This window comes from Plecotus auritus, assembly GCF_963455305.1.
Source record: "Plecotus auritus genome assembly, chromosome: 1".
Lineage (NCBI taxonomy): Eukaryota > Metazoa > Chordata > Mammalia > Chiroptera > Vespertilionidae > Plecotus > Plecotus auritus.
The window spans coordinates 3,366,164-3,387,097 of NC_137770.1; the positions used below are offsets into that span (position 1 = coordinate 3,366,164).

Here is a 20,934-nt window from a genome sequence, read left to right on the forward strand (position 1 = left end):
CGAGAGCTCCCAGGGGTATAAACATGAGCGGCCCCACCCCCGCCCGCACCCAGGACCCACCCCCACCCCCGCCTGCACCCAGGACCCACTGCACCCAGGACCCACCCCCACACCCACCCGCACCCAGGACCCACCCCCACCCCCGCCTGCACCCAGGACCCACTGCACCCAGGACCCACCCCCACACCCACCCGCACCCAGGACCCACCCCCACCCACACCCAGGACCCACCCCCACCCCCGCCTGCACCCAGGACCCACCCCGCCTGCACACCGCAGGCAGTGACACTCCTCCCTCCTGGGGGACAAGCACAGACAGGACCCACCTCTAGAGAGGGCAGGGAAGGGCACGCACAGAGAGACCCACGCTGCCGCCTGGGCCACAGCACTGTGGGGACCCGGGGTGACAGCCGCTCAGCACCCCAGGCTGTGGCTGCCGAAGGAGAGGGGCCGTCCCCAGGGTGGGGGGGCAGGGGGGCGAGGCCGGGAGGGGGACTCACTGGCATGCTTGTCTGCCAGGGCGATGAGCGTGCTGGAGATGTCCCGCCTCCGGTAGAAGCACACCACCTTGGCCTCCACGTTCCCGTTGGCCGTCTGCAACAGCAACAGCGGGGGCGCGTCACCGGCCAGCTCTGGCCTGCGTGGAGGGGCTCCCGGAAGCCCCAGGTCCGCCCCCTCCTCCCTCCACGGACCCCGCCCCTCCTCCCCCAGCCTCCCCTGCCTCTGCCTCCCCCTCCCGGTCTCCCTCCCCGTCCTGGGGACCCGGCTTCTGAGTCCCTCCCTCAGGCCTTGCGTGGGGCCAGAGCCCGACGGACCCCTGGCCACCAGGAAGGTCAGCCACGACCGGAGATCCGCCGAAGCTGCTCTGCCCTCTGGCTGCGGAGCCCCCGCCCGGCAGAGCTGCTGAGCGGCATCGGCCCAGGGAGCACGAGGACGAGGCAGGGCCGGGCCGGCGACCTCACAGGAGGGCAGAGCTCTTCCAACCGACAGGAGCGTGGGACGTTTTCCTGACAACACAGGCCCCCTCCTCAGCCCCCACCCCGCAGGTCTCCCGTGGCAGCATTTCCCACAGTGAACACATCCCCGCGAGGAGGCGTGGAGCTGCCAGTTGTTTCACCCACAGGCTGGGCCCCCTCAGCGGCAGGGGGGGGGGGGGCGCCTATCGATGAGCGTGACCCCGGCTGCTGCGCCAGCACGTGCCAATGCCAAGGTCTGGGACGCGCAGAGCAGCGGGGGGATGGGGGGGGACCCCACCTGCGCTCCCTCCATGTGACGCGCTCGGCTCCATGTGCCCCGTGTCCCCCGTCCCCGGCTGCGCCCGGGCACCTGCAGGGCCTGCCTGTCCTCCGCTCGGACAGCCAGCCTGTCCCGCTGGGAGGAGCCCCAGATCTGGAAGCTGCCCTGCAGGTCCCTGCACCTCGGCCCTGACGGCTCCGAGCTGACCCTCCATCTGTCTGCTCGGCCCCCCGGAGCCGGGCTCCCACGAGGCACCTGGAGAGCGGGACGGCGGGGGGCCCCTCACCTGCACCCTGAGCCCCGGAGCCAGCGCGGGCGGCAGCGCGCCATGGGGCCGGTCCTGAGGCCGCCCCACGCTGCCCAGTGAGACTGGGGAGCAGGCCGAGGGGGGGCCCCGGGCCCCACGGGGTCGGCCGCCCGTCTCTTCGGCTTTTAGCCTTCGCTGCGCTTCCCGGAGACGCTCCCCACCTCCCCCGCCTAACAGTGCCCTGCAGCTCGGCTCCCGCTTCAGGACGGCTGGCTCCCGCTTCAGGACGGCTCGGCTCCTGCTGCTGGCAGCAGGGCTGCGACACGGGCCTCCTGGGAGGTGGCCGCCCGCCCGTGGCCCTCTCCTCCCCTCTCCTCCCCGGGCCCTCTCTCAGGGCCGCTCCTGGCGCGTCCATCCGTCCGTCCGTCTGTCCAGAGGGGTCTGTGAGCTGCCTGGCGCCAGCCTGGCCCTCCCCGTCCCCAGGGCCTGGCCCGAGCCCCAACCTCATCTCTCGGCTCCCGAGCCACAGCCCCCCTTCCTCTCCTCTCCTCTCCTCTCCTCTCCAAACAGCCAGCTTCCCGCCTGTGAAGATCCGACTCCCTCAGGACAACAATGAAAACGCCACGCGTGTCCAACCCAAGTTCCAGGGAGAAAAAGCGACAATTCCTTTGACAGGTCACGGGGGGCCCTGCTGGCCGTCCACCCCGTCAGCCACCGGGCCGGACAGGCCGAGAGCGGCCGCCAGGGGGTGCCGGGACCAGCCCATGCGGGAGACCCCACACGGCCGGCAGGCCCGGTTTCCTGAAGGAACCCTCCCTGGGGAGAGCTCTCCGTTCTGCTCCGCCCCCACGCTGTCGTCTCACCGGTGCCCCTCGTCGCGGGCCCCGCCCGTGTGCACACGGCCCGTGTGTCCCAGACCCCGTCTCTGATGCTGTCACCTCGGGACCCGGAGGCCCTGCCTGTCCCTGACCGGGCACCTGTGCCTCTCGGGACGTGGTTTGGGGGGACGGGCAGATGACCCCGGGGACGGAGACCCCAGAACTTCTGAGCAGACAGTGGCCAGGCCACCCCGCCCGACCGTCCCCGCAAACACGGCTCCGAGCTGGGGCCAGGAAGGGTGCCCACTGCCCCCCACAGGGCCGGGCCACGCACACGCATTCCCACACACGTGAACACACACAGCAGACACAATATACACGTGTGCGCACACATTACCTTGTTGAGCTCCTCAATCCTCCGGATCAGGTAGGGGTTGCTGGAGGAGTTCTCGAAGTAGACGTAGTCTGCAAAAGGCACAGAGGTCACCTGCCGCACGGCCACGGTCACGCCCCCCACATCACGGCCCGCCCCCCCACATCACGGCCCTCACCCCCACCCCCACATTACCCCCCCACATCACAGCCCCCACCCCCACATTACCCCCCCACATCACAGCCCCCACCCCCACGTTACCCCCCCATCACGGCCCCCACCCCATGTTACCCCCCCACGTCACAGCCCGCACCCCCACGTCACCCCCCCCCACCATGGCCCCATGGTCACAGTCCCACCACAGCCCCCTACCACATCACGGTCCCCCACCCCTATGTCATGGCCCCCCCACATCACAGCCCCCCACCACGTCACAGGCCCCACCCCCACATCGCAGCCCCCCACCACGTCACAGGCCCCACCCCCACGTCACGGCCCCCCACTCCGGGACCCGGAGGAGTGCTAACCCCCACACGTCTCGCGCCCTCAGATCTGGAACAGGAGGGGAGGGAGGAGGGGAGGGCCCCCCGGAACCACGAGGCCCCTGCATCGGGAAGGCCGGGGTCCCCGCGGACGGCTCCCAGCCAACAGCCGAGCGAGAGGCTCACCACACGTGCCCCAAACCGGAACAGGCCGCGTTCCCCACAAGCGGGGACCCTGACCAGCCGCCAGACCAGCGGCGAGCCCATTGAGGCCATGGCTCCGGACGGGGCCACTCGGACGGAACGGGCCCATCGCTTCCGAGGCGCACGGCCCCCTCCCGCAGGAAGTCCAGGCGGCCCGCACACCCTCGGCCCAGAGGGTGGACCCCACCAACACCAGCTCAACATTCCGGGAAGCAGAGGGGACAGTCCCCAGCAGGCTGCCCGCCGAACCCGCTGCCCGTGGGTGGCTCACAGGCCCGCCCAGCCCCCAACGGGACCCCAGCTGCTCCAACACGGAGAACCACGTCAACAGAGCACAGACACCAGCCCAGCAGCGGCAGGAGGTAAGAACGCCCACCCACGTCCTGTATAATAATCCTATATAACGGTCCTATTTAATAAAAGCCAGTCGCTATGACACGCACTGACCACCAGGGGGCGGACGCTCCAACCAGTAGGTTAGCTTGCTGCTGGGCCCATGGGGACTGAGAAGGGCCCTCTCCCAATCTGGGACCCCCTCGGGCGATGTCGGAGAGCCGGTTTCGGCCCGATCCCTGCAGGCCAGGCAGAGGGACCCCACGGGTGCACGAATCCATGCACCGGGCCTCTAGTTCCCGGTAAAAACTTTTTTTTTTTTTTTTTTGCCCTAGCCCAGTGGTCGGCAAACTCATTCGTCCGCAGAGCCAACTATCAACAGCACAACGACGGACATTCCTTTGGAGAGCCACATTTTTTAAACTTAAACTTCTTCTAACGCCACTTCTTCAACATAGACTCGCCCAGGCCGTGGTATTTCGTGGAAGAGCCACACTCAAGGGGCCAAAGAGCCGCATGTGGCTCGCGAGCCGCCGTTTGCCGACCACGGGCCTAGCCAGTTTGGTTTGGCGGACAGAGCATCAGCCTGTGGACTGACGGGAGGGTCCTGGGTTCGATTCTGGGCCTGTATCTCGGTTGGCAGCTCACATTGATGGCTCTCCCCACACCTTCTACTCCCTCTAAAAACGTCAGTGGAGAAACATTCTCAGGTGAGGACGAACGACAAAAATAAACAATAAAAGTGTATTTGGTTACTCCCTGCCCAAGGATGTTCCGTCCATCGGTTTTCAGAGAGGAAGGGAGGGAGGAGGAGAGGGAGAGAAACATCGATGTGAGAGAGACACGTCGACTGGTTGTCTCTATACCCGCCCCCACCGGGGCCGGGGATCGACCTGCAGCCCAGGTGCGTCCCCTCGATCGGGGTTCAAACCCGTGACCCTTCAGATCGGGGTTCAAACCCGTGGCCCTTCAGCACGCGGGCCAGTGCCCTCCCCCCCGAGCCACACTGGCCAGGGCTCCGGATCGAAACTCCTAAGCCAACGGGATTACGGGAAACTCGAACCCGGTGAGAGGCACCGGCAAACGCCCACAGCGGGCAGGGCGATGCTCCCGGGCCCGCAGGCTGCCTCCGTCGCTGAGCCGCCGACCCCACGCCGACCCCACGTGGAAGCTGGCATCTCCCCAACAGGCGGTCCACGCGTGTGCGTTCAGCGGGCTCGTGAGACAGAAGGCGTCTGCAGTGCCGGCCACAGCTGCTCCAGGGACACGGAACACCCCCATCAGCTCCACGAAGGTCCACGGGTCACTCAAGACCCAGAGTCCGCCCTGGCGCCGGGCTCAGCGGGCTGGGCGGCGGCGCACGCCGAGGGTTGCCGGTTCGAGGGACAAGCAGGAGACAGCTCCCACATCGACGTTCTCCCCCGTCCTCTTTCTGAGACTCCAGCTTTTTTTGTGCGAGCCAAGCAGAATTTTATTCGGACAAGAGGCTCTGAGAATAATCCTTTTATTTATTTACATTCACTGTATTGCCGAGGGTATTACAGATGCTCCCCACTTCCCCCCCTGTGGCCCCTTACACCAGCCGTGGGCAAACTACGGCCCGAGGGCCGGATCCGGCCCGTTCGGCTGTTCTATCCGGCCCGCGGAGCCGTAAGAGCGGAGGGTTCTCTTGCTCTCCCCTCCGCTCCTTTACTTTGAATTTATATTAGTTCACACAAACACTCCATCCATGCTTTTGTTCCGGCCCTCCGGTCCAGTTTAAGAACCCATTTTGCCCACCCCTGCCTTACACCCTGCTCCGCCCCACACTAAACTCTTTTTTTTATTTTATTAATCCTCGCCTGAGGCTATTTTTCCCATTGACTTTTTAAAAATGGGTTTTGATTGCCCTGGCTGGTGTGGCTCAGTGGATAAGAGAGGGTCCCGGGTTCGATTCTGGTCGAGGGCACACGGCCGGGTTGCAGGTTCGGGCCCCGGTGGAAGGTGTGCAAGAGGCGGCCAATCCATGATTCTCTCTCATCATCGATATTTCCATTTCTCTCCACCACTCCCTTCCTCTCTGAGGTCAATAAAAACATACTTAGAAAAATAAAAGAAAAATGCCCTGGCTGGTGCGGCTCAGTGGACAGAGCGTCAGCCCGGGGACCCAAGGGTCCCGGGTTCGAGTCCAGTCAGGGGCACACACCTTGGTTGCAGGCTTCTCCCAGGCCCAGGCCCAGGCCCAGGCCCCGGTCAGGAGGCACCTAATCAGTGTGTTTCACATCAATATTTCTTTCCCTCCCTTCCACTCTCTCTCTTTTTTTTTTTTTTTTTTTTAATATATTTTATTGATTTTTTTACAGAGAGGAAGAGAGAGGGATAGAAAGTTAGAAACATCGATGAGAGAGAGACATCGATCAGCCGCCTCCTGCACACCCCCCACCGGGGATGTGCCCGCAACCCAGGCACATGCCCTTGGCCGGAATCGAACCCGGGACCCCTCAGTCCGCAGGCCGACGCTCTATCCACTGAGCCAAACCAGTTAGGGCCCTTCCACTCTCTCTACAAATCAGTGGGAAAATATCCTCGGGTGAGGATTAAAAATAGTAATAGAAAGTAAAATAGGTTTTATTGATTTTTAGAGAGAGAGAAAGAGAGAGAGAGAGAGAGAGAGAGAGAGAGACATCAATGATGAGAGAGGAACATTGATCAGCTGCCTCCCACACGCCCCCACTGGGGATGGAGCCCACAGCCTGGGCCTGGGCCCGACCAGGAATCCAACCTGCGGTCGACGCCCAGCCCGAGCCACCCTGGCCAGCTCCCACTGACTTTTAGAGAGAGGGAGGGGGAAGAGTGGGAGGGAGGGAGGGAGGGAGGAAGAGAGGGAGGGAGAGTGGGAGGGAGAAAGGGTGATTGGGTGGGAGGGAGGGAGGGAGAGTGGGAAGGAGGGAGAGTGGGAGGGAGGGAGAGTAGGTGGGAGGGAGGGAGGGAGAGTGGGAGGGAGAGAGGGAGGGAGGGAGAGTGGGAGGGAGGGAGAGTGGGAGAGTGGGAGGGAGAGTGGGAGGGAGGGAGGGAGGGAGAGAAATTGGGAGGGAGGGAGGGAGAGTGGGAGGGAGGGAGGGAGAGTGGGAGGGAGGGAGGGAGAGTGGGAGGGAGAGTGGGAGGGAGGGAGGGAGAGTGGGAGGGAGGGAGAGTGGGAGAGTGGGAGGCAGGGAGGGAGAGAAAGTGGGAGGGAGGGAGAGTGGGAGGGAGAGAGGGGGAATGGGAGGGAGGGAGGGAGGGAGAAGGTAGGGAGGGAGAGTGGGAGGGAGGGAGAGTCGGAGGGAGGGAGGGAGGGAGGGAGGGGAATATGGGTGTGGGAGACACACACCATTGGTTGCCTCCCACACACGCCCCATCTGGCCCAGGGATCCATCCTGCAACCCAAACTCCAGCCTTTGACAGGAACCGAATCCGTGGCCCTTGCCGTGTGGGCCGCCGGCCGGGGCCTGTTTCCAGGCTGCGAGTGAGGGAGCTCACTGTCACTGGGACTTCCCCACGGGGACCGACCGGGACGGGGACGGGCAGAGGTCCCCCCCCCCCCAGCCCCCCAGAAACAGGGCCTGCAGGCGCTGCGCCATGTGCACCTGTGTGTGTGTGTGTGTGCACCTGTGTGTGTGTGCACCTGTGTGTGTGTGCACCTGTGTGCGCGTGTGCACGGACGGGACGTGAATGCACGCGGGTCTGTGACAAGAGAAGGCCCAGGATGCCGGCCTGTGAGCTGCAGACAGGACCCAGGTGGTGGGAGGGGCCGGAGCGTGAAGGCCAGACACCCCGAGCCGCGGGGTGGGTCCCGGGGTGCGAGGCGGACGCCACCCCGGGACGCACAGTGCCCCGCCCTCCGCTTCACGATGCCGCCACCCCGGGGCACAGGTCCTCTTCTCACCGCCGACGCCAGTGCCCCCCTCCTGGGGGAGCCGCGCCCCGCGGGCACTAACCAGACGGCGTCCCGCTCCCGGGCTCTCAGGCGGTGGGTGCGGACGGCCCACGGCCCCCTCCGCAGGAGCTGCAGACTCGGGCACCACCGCCTCGCCGAGGCCAAGTCACCGTCAGCGGCCGGCTCCCTCGCTCGGCCAGGGAGCAGGGACCCCGACTCTCTGCAGCCTCACTGCCACCCAGTTTAAGGGCAGCTGTGCCCACGGCCTCAGCCCCCCCTCAACGCCCTCCCCCCCACATCTCTTGGGGCAGAGGCTCCGCTGCCACCGCCTCTCACACAGCATCCCAGCCCAGCCTCTACTTTTCTTTCTCTTTAAGCTTTAAAAAATTTTTTTATTGATTTCAGAGAGGAAGGGAGAGGGAGAGAGAGAGAAACATCGTGATGAGAGGGAATCATGGATCGGCCGCCTCCTGCACGCCCCCCACTGGGGATGGAGCCCACAACCCAGGCCTGGGCCCTGACCGGGGATCCAACCGGGACCTCCTGGGTCATGGGTCTGTGCTCAACCCCTGAGCTATACCAGCCCGGCCCTGCTTCTTTTTAAAACACATATATATATTTTTTAAATTAACTTCAGAGCGTCGATCTATGAACCAGGAGGTCACGGTCCCATTTCCCTTCAGGGCACAGGCCGGGTTCCGGGCTCGATCCCCAGTGGGGGGCGCGCAGGAGGCGGCCGATGGATGTCTCTCCCATCACTGATGTTTCTCTCTTTGTTTGAAATCAAAAAAAATATATATATTTTCTTAAAATCTACATTCCTTAAAAAAAAAAAAAGCTAAACCCCAAACCATAGAAATTCTCCAAGAAAACAGGTAAGACCTTTGTGACCTTGGGTCAGGCACCTTCTGCAGACTCGCAAACTGCAAGTTATTTAAAAAAGTACATAAAAGGGCCCCTCACAACTCAACCGCCACAGAACAGCACAAACAAGCGCTGGCGAGATGCAGGGAGAAGGGGACCCCCGTGCACTGCCGGTGAGATGCAGGGAGAAGGGATCCCCGTGCCCTGCTGGCGAGATGCGGGGAGAAGGGACCCCGTGCACTGCCGGTGAGATGCGGGGAGAAGGGACCCCCGTGCCCTGCTGGCGAGATGCGGGGAGAAGGGACCCCCGTGCCCTGCTGGTGAGATGCGGGGAGAAGAGACCCCCGTGCCCTGCTGGTGAGATGCGGGGAGAAGGGACCCCCGTGCACTGCTGGTGAGATGCGGGGAGATGGGGACCCCCGTGCCCTGCTGGTGAGATGCGGGGAGATGGGGACCCCCGTGCCCTGCTGGTGAGATGCGGGGAGAAGGGGACCCCCGTGCCCTGCTGGCGAGATGCGGGGAGAAGGGACCCCCGTGCCCTGCTGGCGGAATGCAGACGGTGCTGCCGTTACTCAGGAAATTAAATGTGGAACTGCTTCATGACCCAGCAATTCCACGTCTGGGAATTTATCCAGAGAAACCCAAACACTAACTGGGAAGAATATATGGCCCCCCATGCCCACCGCAGTGTTATTTACAACAGCTGAGACTTGGAAGCAGCCCGAGTGCCCGTCGGTGCCCCGTGGGTAAGAGAGATGTCGTACAGCCCACGGCGGAATACGACGCGGCCGAGAAACAGCCCAGCGCAGCCGGGGCGGGGGGGGGGGGGGGGGCCGTGGCTGAGCACCAACCGGTGAGCCAGGAGGTCGCGGTTCAGCTCCTGATCAGGCACACGCTGGGCTGCGGGCTTGATCCCGTGTGGGGCGAGTGGGAGGCAGCCCATCCGTGATGTTTCTCTCTCAACCATGTTTCTATTTCTCCATCCCTCTCCCTTCCCCTCCCCTCCAAAAAAAAAAAAAATCACTAAAAAGATATTTTAACCCTGACCGGTGTGGCTCAGTGGATAGAGCATCGGCCTGCAGACGGAAGGGTCCCGGGTTCGATTCCGGTCAAGGGCATGTACCTTGGTTGCAGGCACATCCCCAGTGGGAGGTGTGCAGGAGGCAGCTGATTGATGTTTCTCTCTCATCGATGTTTCTAGCTCTCTATCCCTCTCCCTTCCTCTCTGTAAAAAATCAATAAAATAAAAACAACAACAAGAACAAAAAAAGATATTTTAAAAAGTAAACAATTCCATCTTTTAAAAAAAAAAGAGAGAGAGAAGGAAATCTTATTACTTGCGACATGAATGACCTAGAGCAGTGGGTCCCAGCGTGGGGCACACACCCCAGAGGGGGGGCCCTGTGATTTCTGAGGGGGGCCATTCGAGAACGAGTTATTAACAGTCAATCTTTTGAATTTCCTCTGGGTCTAAGGCAGGGGTGGGCAAACTTTTTGACTCGAGGGCCACCATGGGTTCTTAAACTGGACCGGAGGGCCGGAACAAAAGCATGGATGGAGTGTTTGTGTGAACTAATGTAAATTCAAAGTAAAGGAGCGGAGGGGAGAGCAAGAGAACCGGATAGAACAGCCGGATCCGGCCCGCGGGCCGTAGTTTGCCCACGGCTGGTCTAGGGCCTCGTCTACAGTATGTAAACATATACTGTGACATATTCATGCACTGGAGTTCCCTATTCTATGTTTTGAAACTTTATTGGCTATTTTATTTTTTTTTTAAATATATTTTATTGCTTTTTTACAGAGAGGAAGGGAGAGGGATAGAGAGCTAGAAACATCGATGAGAGAGAAACATGGATCAGCTGCCTCCTGCACACCCCCCACTGGGGATGTGCCCACAACCAAGGTACGTGCCCTTGACCAGAATCGAACCCGGGACCCCTCAGTCCGCAGGCCGACGCTCTATCCGCTGAGCCAAACCGGTTTTGGCGAAGAGTAAGATTTCTATGTCACAGGGGCACCAGGATTTTAGAGATGCTTAGGTGGGGGCGTGGCCAAAAAAAAGGTTGGGGACCCCGGGTCTAGAGCGTATTCTGCTAAGTGAAATAAATGAGAGAAAGAAAAACACTGCAGGATCTTACTCACATGTGGAATCTAATGAGCAAAATCCACAAACAAAAAAATCAGAGAGTCATAAACGGAACAGGCTGATGGGACTGGGTGGGAGAGGGATGGAGAAGTGCACACTGGGGTGACGACGGGTGTGAGGCAGTCAGTGACCCTGTAATGGCTGCGCGCATGCCAGGTGGGCACCGGAAATCCGGGGGTCACGTTATGAACTGAACTAGTGAGCCGGCGCACGGATTCGTACACGCTGGAAGGAAATTAATAAGAAGGTGGCCGGCGGGGCGGGACTGGACGAGACGGGCCGGACACACCCCAGAGCCAGCCTCCCGCGGTCCCTCCCTGGCGTCCGCTGGGGTCCCTCGGCCTGGCCTGCGGGGATCGGGCCGAAAGCGGCTCTCCGACATCCCCCGAGGGGTCCCGGAGTGTGAGAGGGCACTCTGCAAAGCTGCGGTCGTACAGGACGTGGAACGCAAACCCAAATGTGCAGTCAACCAGATTCGGGGCCGACAGGGCCCCAGCAACAACATAACCCACGGCCGAAGTTGGAATCGCGGGGCCCCCGCGAGGAGTTGGGCTCCCTCCTCTCTGGTTTCGGGGTGCCTCACCGAGAACCGCCGCTGCCAGGTCACTGCACGTCACAGCAACCGGTCGGACGGTAGGAGGGACGCTTAGCATATTAGCCTTGTATACAGATAGGCTAGAGGCCCCGTGCACGAAATCCATGCACAGGCAGGGTCCCTAGGCCTGGCCGGCAATCAGGACCGATCGGGGCCTTCCAGCTGCCGGCCAGGGCCCTCCTTAGTTCCGCGCCGACCCCTGGTGGTCAGCACACGTCATAGCGAGCGGTCGAACTCCCGTGGGGACAATTTGCATATTCAGCTTTTATATACATAGATATATAGGTGGCCGTCTAACCACTATGCTGTACACCTGGAACTGATACAAAAGAACATCTACGGCAAACTGTAGAAAGGAAGGGAGGGAAGAAGGAAAGAAAGAAAATTATCCCATTTTGCCAAAACCGGTTTGGCTCAGTGGATAGAGCGTCGGCCTGCGGACTGAAGGGTCCCAGGTTCGATTCCGGTCAAGGGCATGTACCTTGGTTGGGGGCACATCCCCAGTGGGGGGTGTGCAGGAGGCAGCTGATCGATGTTTCTCTCTCATCGATGTTTCTAGCTATCCCTCTCCTCTCTCTTCCTCTCTGTAAAAAATTAATAAAATATAAAAAAAAAACAAAAAAAGAAAATTACCCCATTTTAAAAAAACAGGCCAGAGATTTGTGCCGACGACTGACCAAGGACACAATGGCCGGCAAATAAACACACGTGAGCCCTGCCGGCCGGTGTGGCTCCGTGGCTGAGCGTCGACCTACGAACCAGGAGGTCCCGGTTCGATTCCCAGCCAGGGCCCATGCCCCGTGGGCTCGATCCCCAGTGTGGGGCGTGCAGGAGGCAGCTGATCCATGGTTCTCTCTTCTCATTGACGTTTCTAGCTCTCTCTGAAATCAATAAACTTTTTTTTTTTTTTTTTTTCAAAAAACAACAACACACGAGCCCTGGCTGGGTGGGCCAGTCTGCTGGAGCGTCGTACGTGTCCGTGTGCCCAAGGCTGCAGGGGGGATCCCTGGTCGGGGCACTCGCCTAAGCTGTGGGTTCAGACATGGACGAGAGGTAACCAAGCAACCTCTCTCTGTCACACTGATGTTCCTCTCCCCGCGTGCTCTCCAAAAACAACATATCCTCGGTGAGGGCTTAAAAAATAATGAGAGCCGAAACCGGTGTGGCTCAGTGGATAGAGCGTCGGCCTGCGGACTGAAGGGTCCCAGGTTCGATTCCGGTCAAGGGCACGTACCTTGGTTGCGGGCACATCCCCAGTAGGAGGTGTGCAGGAGGCAGCTCATCGATGTTTCTCTCTCATCGATGTTTCTGACTCTCTATCCCTCTCCCTTCCTCTCTGTAAAAAATCAATAAAATATATTAAAAAAAAAAAATAATGAGAAATAACAACAGAGAACACCCCTTATCACCATGGCGATGGGAGTGGCCGGTGGGATGGCCAGGGACCTGGGAGAAGGCTGCGCAGACAGAAACGGACCAGGTCCAGCCGTGACGGGGCTGGCGCCCCCGCGCTGCCCGAGAAGGCCAGGCCGGGAGGGAACCTCTCAGCTCCTCAGACAAACCACCGCACCCCACGGGAAGCCAGATCCCGTGTCCACGCGAGGACGGAGCACGGCGTTCCGCGGTCACCCGAAGCTGCACCGACGCTGGGTCGGGCCAGGAGGTGGCGCCCAAGCGGGGTCACCAGTCCCTCACGTCAAAGCGCTCCCTGCACCCTGACCGGTGTGGCTCAGTGGATAGAGCGTCGGCCTGCAGACTGAAAGGTCCCGGGTTCGATTCCGGTCAAGGGCATGTACCTTGGTTGCGGGCACATCCCCAGTGGGAGGTGTGCAGGAGGCAGCTCATCGATGTTTCTCTCTCATCGATGTTTCTGGCTCTCTATCCCTCTCCTTTCCTCTCTGTAAAAATATCAATAATAATATATTAAAAAAAAAAAAAAGCGCTCCTTGCACCTGGCCCAGCCGTGTGGCTCAGGGGTTGAGCATCGACCTAGGAACCGGGAGGTCCGGGTTTGATCCCGTCGGGGCACAGGCCTGCATTGTGGGCATCATCCCCGGGGGGGGGGGGGGGGGGGGCGTGCAGGAGGCAGCCGACCAGAGATCCTCTCATCATGGATGTTTCTCTCTCTCCCTCCTCCCTTCCTCTCTGACATCAATAAAAAAAGATAAATAAAAAAAGCGCTCCCTGACCCGGGAACCGGATCCCCACCGGACAGGAGTCGGCCGCAGCCGGGATGCTCGGCCTCCGGAACGTGACACGTGCCCCTGGATCAGGGGTGGGCAAACTTTTTGACTCGAGGGCCACCATGGGTTCTTAAACTGGACCGGAGGGCCGGAACAAAAGCATGGATGGAGTGTTTGTGTGAACTGATATAAAATCAAAGTAAAGGAGCGGAGGGGAGAGCAAGAGAACCGGATGGAACAGCCGGATCCGGCCCGCGGGCCGTAGTTTGCCCACGGCTGCCCTGGATGCTCCCGCGAGGCCACGGCACTGCCGAGCTCCGACGGCACCCAAACGTCCCTCTGCTGCCGAGCAGACCGGGGTCCAGGCCGCACGGACTCGTCCACAGGAAGGAGCGGACCGCGGGGCAGGGCACTCCACGGAGCCGGGCCGCCGTGTCACAGGCCCTCTGAGGCCGCGGACTGCACCTCCCAGCTCCGAAGCCGCGATGCAGTTATTTGTTTTTTTAAAAATGTATTTTATTGATTTTTTACAGAGAGCAAGGGAGAGGGATAGAGAGTTAGAAACATCGATGAGAGAGAAACATCGATCAGCTGCCTCCTGCACACCCCCCACTGGGGTTGTGCCCGCAACCAAGGTACATGCCCTTGACCGGAATCGAACCCGGGACCCTTCAGTCCGCAGGCCGACGCTCTATCCACTGAGCCACACCGGTGAGGGCTGCGATGCAGTTTTAAGCAGGGGAGCCGGGCCCCTCAGAAGGCTCACCTCCTGAGGCAGGCGGGTCCCACACCGGGGCCGGACACAGCACCAGTCCCATGAGGAGGATCGAGGCCCCCCTGGCCCGAAACCGGGGAGGGCAGGGGGCCCTGGCGAGCATGGGGAGAACGGGCAGCATCCTGTGGGCATCTGAGGAGCCCAGCCCAGGACCCAGCCCTGGCAGCCACCCACCAGGCCCCCCCCCCACAAAGGCCACACCCCAACATGGGCAGCCGCCCCCAGCCAGAGCCCCTCCCCCCCCACCGCAGCCCCAGCCACTGTGAAAACGCAGCAGCATCCGAGCCTACGAAGGCTGTGCCATTCCACCTGACGTGGGTCCCCCCCCATACTCCTGGGGCGCCCACCCATCCCGTCAGGGCACCCAGGAAGGCCCTGCAGGCGTGCAGGGAGCAGGGATACCTGGACCCTAAGGGTCCCGCCCAGGGACACACGCCCCACCCCCGACGGCAGCTTCTTTTTTTAATCCAGGAGCTGAACGGCCACTCTTCCCCGCCAAGGCCCAGGCGGCTCCGTGGCGGCGGCGGCTCCGGGGCCGGGGCCTCCCCTGCAGCCAGTTCTAAGCCGGGACTCACGTCCACAAGCGCCTCACCTGGTCCAAAGTTTAACGCAAATGACCAAACGAAAGCCGTGTCTGAGAGGCGGGCAGGGCCGGTGACGTCAGGGGAGCCACGGGGCACAGTCCACCGTGGGGCGCCCAGCACCCCGCTGCCCGGGGGAGGGTCTTCCCAGCACCTTCTCCAAGCGCATTTTTATTTTATTTTATTTTAATATTTTTTATTGATATTTTACAGAGAGGAAGGGAGAGGGATAGAGAGTTAGAAACATCGATCAGCCGCCTCCTGCACACCTCCCACTGGGGATGTGCCCGCAACCAAGGTACATGCCCTTGACCGGAATCGAACCCGGGACCCCTCAGTCCGCAGGCCGACGCTCTATCCACTGAGCCACACCGGTTTCGGCGCCAAGCGTATTTTTAAAAGAACAGTCCACCGTGGGGCGCCCTCCCCTCCCAGGCGGACCCGCGGGCACGAAGCTGCCACCACACCTTCGCCCACCCAGGCCTCGCCCCAGGTCCCTGGTTTCTGCCGGGAGGTTTTAGGGTTCATTACCGCCCGTGCAATGTTTAGGGTGTTATGCCAAGGAGTTGTTTATCGGAAACTCAAAGGCAGCTGGTGTGTCCCGTGCTTCCCTTGTAGGATCCGGCTCCTTCGGAAAAGGTTCTGTTCTTAGGGTCCCAAGTGGAGACAAGAGGGGGGGTCCCTGCGGAGCTCCCCCAGGACAGGCCAGGCTGCCAGCGCCAGCCAAACCCCAGGCCAGAATCCACGCGGGGACAGAGGGGCCGGCTTCCAGACGCCCCTCCCCACGCAAGATGCACTTCCAACAGGACAGTCACCTGCCGGCGCCCTGCCCGCCGTGACCTCCAGCCCTGCCGGGACCGGGGGACCAGCCTCAGGCGCCTCGGCTCCAGCTCGGAAACCCGGCTACATGCAGTGTCTCCCACGGGGAGCGACAGGGCGCTCCGAGGGGCTGGCGCCACACCTGCAGAGCGCCACTCGGGAGGGAGGGAGGGGACCCCAGGACACCTCAGAGGGGGGACATGCAGACCTGGGCCTGGACAGGCCACCACGGGAAACCGAGGCAGGGGAAGATCTGGGGGGGTGGTCAGGCCCCCCCCCCCGCCCCCGAGTTCTCAGCCAGACAGACCTACAGGCCAGGGCTGCAGCCCCCAGGCAGAGGGGAGACCCTGAGTCGCCCCTGCCCCACCCCCACCCCCCCAGGCAGGCTCAGGGCAGCTTAGGGCCCCAGCATCTCCCCGGGGACTGGCATGCTCCTTCATTTGCTCCTTCATTTGCTCCACACCCAGGGCCAGGCCTGGGGTGGCAGGCGGGCTGCAGGGTGTGGGATGGGGCCCCAGGGCCTTGTCACATCAGCAGGAGCCACGGGGGCCTCAGGCCAGGCTGCAGGGGTCCCAGGGAGGTGGGGGGGGGGGGGGGCGGGGCATGGACAGGGAGGAGCCCTGAGGCCGAGGGGCCAGGGGCTGCCAGGGCGGGGGAAGGTGCGAGGGCCCGGTCTGGGCACCAGGGTCATCGGTGGCTGTGATGGGGTTCCCTGGGGTGTGGTGAGGAGCACCCCTGGGGATGACTGCCTCCCCCCAAAGTGGGGGGAACAGGCCTCTGCTCCTAAGAGGGGTGCAGGCCCCCATCCCAGTGCCACCCCTCAGCCAGAGGGCGGGATGGCAGGGCAACAGCCGGCAGGTGCCACGTTCACCCACTGCCGGGAGGGTGAACCCCACACCCAGGGGTGGGCGGCCAGTGAGGGGCAGCCTGGGGCCGGGAGCTGATGCGGAGAACCAGCGAGGCTGGTGCTGTTCCCCGCCCGACACCCCACCAGCAGTGGGCACTGAGGGCGTGGGGGGCACAGGGTACCCCACGTCCCCGCGAGGCCGATGGGGACCCGTTCAGAACCCGTGGGCACTGGGCACCCGGCGCCCCAAGCCCACATGCACGGCGGGGCCAGACCGGAGCGGGTCCTGGGGCCCCAGCAGCGGGGAGCCGGCCCCCTCCGCACCCCGCCCGGCCGCGGGGGCCGGGGCCTCGGCCGCTCCCCGGCTCTGCAAAGCGCTCCCCGCGGGGCTGGGGCGCCGGAAAAAAGCAGTGAAAGTTCGGGGTGCCTCAGGGGCCCGTGGCCGGGGACCCCGTGGGGCCTGCTGGGGGAGCCCCGGCCCGGCGGCGGCCCCGGGAGGGACGGGCCCAGGCGGGGCCCATGGCGAGGCCGCTGCCCCCGCACCCGCCAGCGCCGCGGCCGTGGGGACCCCAGCCTCGCGGCCCCAGGAGGCGGCGGGCGCCGCGGGCCACGTGCTCCCGCGGGGGGCGCCCGGCCATCGGGGGCCCAGGCCCGGCCCGCGCCGCCCCGAGGATGCTCGGCCGCCGCCCCCGCCGCTCCCGGGCCCGGCCACGCAGGCGCCCCAACAGGTGGGCCGCGCGCCCCGCCGGCCCGCACCCCGCGCGGTGGGGTGGAGGCGACGCGGCGGCGGGTGCGGGGCCGGGGTGCGGGGCGCGGGGCGGGTGGGGGAGGGGCGCGGGCCGGGCACGGAGGGAGGGACGGCCTTACCTCCGACCCTGTACATGTTGGCGGCCATGTCCGGCGGCGGCGGGGCCGCGGGCAGCGCGGGCGGCGGGGCCGGGAAAATGGAGGCGCGGGCGGCGGGCGGCGGGCGGGGGCGCGGGGCGGGCGGGCGGTTTAAAGGGGCCGCTGCCGCCGCCGCCGCCGCGGAGGCCGCGCAGGGACCGAGGCCGCGGGCGGGAGAGGAAGAGGCGGGGCGCGCGCGGGGGAGGGGCCTCGTTCCCGCCGCCTCCGGGCTCTGGGCCTCCCCCACCTCTCGCGGGTCCAGACCGCTCCCTGGGCCCGGGCCCCCCGTACCCGCCCCCCCTGTGCCCGCCCCCCCTGTGCCCGGTCTGTCCCTCCCCCCCGTGTGCCCAGGTCCCCCTGTGCCCGGTCTGCCCCCCCCCGTGTGCCCAGGTCCCCCTGTGCCCGGTCGGTCCCCCCCCCTTTGCTCAGGTTCCCCCCCCCACGTAGGCCCAGGTCCCCCTGTGCTCAGGTGCCCCCCCTGTGCCCCGTCGGTCCCCCTCCCCCTGTGTGCCCAGATCCCCCTCCCCCCGTGTGCCCAGATCCCCCTCCCCCCGTGTGCCCAGGTCCCCTCCCCCCGTGTGCCCAGATCCCCCTCCCCCCGTGTGCCCAGGTCCCCGTGTGCCTGGTCGGTCCCCCCCGCCCCGTGCTCAGGTTCCCCCCCCCCACGTATGCCCAGGTCCCCCTGTGCCCCGGTTCTGAGGCTCCCAGGGGGAAGCTGGAGACAGGGGTGGCGCCCCCGCACTGCTGGGAGCGAGGGACAGGGTGCAGGAGCTGGCGGGACAGTGTCCAGTTTGAGGAACAAGGAGTGGGCCTCGGCCGGGAGTGGAGCTCGGGGACCCCAGCTGAGTGCAGGGCGCCCGGGGTGGCCCCAGCACAGGTCCCTGGAGGCACTGGCGAGGAGGGGGTCCCAGCAGGGCGCTGATGCCGCCCAGGGTCAGCAGAGGGGTGCCGCGGGGGTAGGGGGCTTAGGTAGAAGCGCAGGGGGATAGTGAGGGGTGAGGGGCGGGGGGTGCTCCCCTCCGTCCCACTGTGTGGCCTGCGTCTCCGTCTCCTACAACACCCACACCCCGACCTACAGGTGCCAGCAGCTGTGGGCACCAGCGCCCCGTGCCTCCCGAGACAGGAGGCTGCGCCCTGCACCCGCCCGCTGGGGAGGGAGCCCCCGGTTTCCCTCCGCCCAGGGAGGCGGCCAAGGCCCACGTTCACGGAGGGGCCGGGTGTCTGCCGGAAGCCCCCCGAGTTCCAAGTCTCCCCAGGAGGGAGAAGGTGGGCCCCTCACGGAACAGCGCGATGCGTGGTCAACCCCAGGGGACAGCGCAGGGCCCAGCTCCCGCCTGGGTCACTCCCCCCCCCGGACGCCAGGCCTGCCCAGCTCCTCCGGCTCAGCCGCTGCGGGGCAGGCCCGGTCCGGTCCGGTCCGGTCCGGGTGGCATGACTGGGGAAGGCCTGGCCACAGCCGCAGGTCAGCGGGCGGACGAGGCGGGAGTGAGGGCTGGGCGACCTCGCAGCGGGCACGGGGCAGCAGGAGGCCGGGGGAGTGGGTGGTGCGGACACATGGCCCCGGCACAGTGATCGCCCTGCAGGTCAGGAAGAGGAGGGGGGCCCAGGCCAGGCCCACACCCACCCGGACCCCAGGCCCGGGGACACCGGCTTTGCCACTGGAGGCGCTGAGGGCCGCGCTGGCCTTTGTTCGGAAGGATGGGCCCGTGCAGAGGGTGGAGGACAGAGGTGGTGCCCGAGGAGAGGCGCAGGGGGCGCAGACGCCCTGCGAGGCAGATCCAGGGCTCCCAGGGGCCCGAAGAGCCTGCGGGCACCTCCCCTGCAGGTACCGGCCCCCCTTGGAGCCTGAGCGGGAGCCGAGGACCTTGCCGGCCAAGCCCCCTGGGAGCAGGAAGGCCTCCAGAAACCACCTGTAACCCGGACCCCCCCCCCCCCCCCGCCCCAGTGAAGGTCTTCACAAACAGAAAAGCCATAGCACAACCAACCGACACGGCCACTGGGCGGTGGGAGGGGCGACGTGGTCCATCGGGAAAAAGGAGACACATGGAATACTTCGAACAATAAAAAAATGGTGTATATATGTGTGTACATATAAATATATATGCCGACCTTAAATCCAGCCACTGAGGCTGCAGCCACCACCACCCCTGAGGGCCAGAGGGGGCGCTGTGAGCTGGCACAGGGGCCTCCAGGGCGCAGGGACCGGGGGTTCAGGCGGGGACACACGGGGGAAGGACGTCCCGCTCCTCGCTGCTCAAACCAAGGGACACGTGTCCCTTCGTGGTTTTGTGATTTCTGAACGTCGTCTTGGAGGGTCTTTTAAACTTGGGGTACAGCAGCATTCGCCTCGTTCCAGCAGTCCTGCCCCTCAGAACTGTCATTTGGAAGCAGTATCTCCAGGAGTCCCCACCCCTGCCGCGGCCTCTAGAAATAGCCAGCGGCTATCTTGGTGACGACATCGTGGGCAACGTGTTAAAAACTTTCCTGGTGCCCGGCCGGCCTGGCTCGGTGGTTGGGCATCGACCTATGAACCAGGAGGTCACAGGTTTGATTCCTGGTCGGGCACATGCCCGGGTGGCGGGCTCGGTCCCCAATGGGGGGCATGCAGGAGGCAGCCGATCCATGATTCTCTCTCCTCACTGATGCTTCTGTCTCTCTCCCCCTCTCCTTTCCTCTGAAATCAATAAAAAGGCACTTTAAAAACACACTTCCTTGTGGACTGTTGAATAGTGGGTGTTCTTGCAAAGCCAAAGGCGTCATTTTTTCAGGGGGCAGTGCTGCTGGCTGGGCCTGGGCTGAGGGGCTCCCCTTTCTGCTTGGGTGTCTCGAGCGGCCTCCGACCCTTGCTCCACACAGGCCTGCCGCACGGGCACAGACAGGTGCCAGAGCGCCGGGCACCACCCGGGAGGCCGTCCTCCCCGCCGGGGGTGGGGGGCCGGGCGCCCGAGCGGGGGCTGCAGGTGGAAGCAGCAGGGCCGCGGCGGTTTGGAGGGGCGAGTGCAGACCCCAAGGCAGCGGCTGCGCCATCGGTGACTGGGGTGACGTCCTAACCCGACTGGTGCCGTCCGTCCGTCCGTCCGCCGCAGAGCCCTCGGGTTCCCCTGGGCACGGGGGGCACTGGGGTCTGTGGGCGCCCTGTGGGGTGAGCGGCACACCTCCCTCCACCCCCGGGCACCAGGAGCCTGTGGGAGACAGTCCCTCCCCACAGACGCCCGCGACTCCCCCAAGCCGGGACTGTGCTCGCTCTCATGGCAAGGGGGTGAAGGCTGCTCCCCGAAGACCCTAAAATAGTACCCGTGCCCAGCAGCCAGGTAAGCCCACGGTCCCTAGAAGGCAGAGGAGGCAGGAGAGAGAAGTGAGGCGGAAGGGCGTTGACGCCACGCTGCTGACCTGGGAGATGGCAGAGGGGCCCGAGCCCAGGGATGCGGGCAGTTCCAGAGGCTGGGAAGGCCGGAGCGGACTGTCCCCTGGCACCCCCGGAAGGAAGGCAGCCCTGCCCACACTGCCCGGCCCGGCCCGGGGGAACCTGGATCTGGGAGCCACGGGGAGTGAGCGAGGAAGCGGCTCTCTGTGGAGGACGGAGAGGACGTGGGCTCCCCACGAAGTGGCACTCCTTCTCCACACGCTGCGGCCTCGGGAGGCAGCGAGAGCT

The 20,934-nt window shown here is 64.1% G+C and overlaps 1 protein-coding gene across 4 annotated transcripts in view; it reads right to left on the reverse strand.

The window, feature by feature from the left end:
* MTA1 (metastasis associated 1) overlaps nucleotides 1–17,390 on the reverse strand; it is a 32,916-nt gene extending 15,526 nt beyond the window's left edge. For all 4 annotated transcript variants that reach the window (XR_013960772.1, XM_080671599.1, XM_080671598.1 and 1 more), the window contains exons 1-3: nucleotides 17,265–17,390; nucleotides 2,698–2,765; nucleotides 500–593 (exon numbers count right to left, since the gene is read on the reverse strand). Coding sequence is in view for 3 of the 4 variants with exons in the window: in XM_080671599.1 (XP_080527725.1) it covers nucleotides 500–593; nucleotides 2,698–2,765; nucleotides 17,265–17,292 (190 nt within the window). In the remaining variant the exon portion in view is untranslated. The remainder of the gene's footprint in view (nucleotides 1–499; nucleotides 594–2,697; nucleotides 2,766–17,264) is intronic.
* Between the last annotated feature and the right edge of the window lie 3,544 nt (nucleotides 17,391–20,934).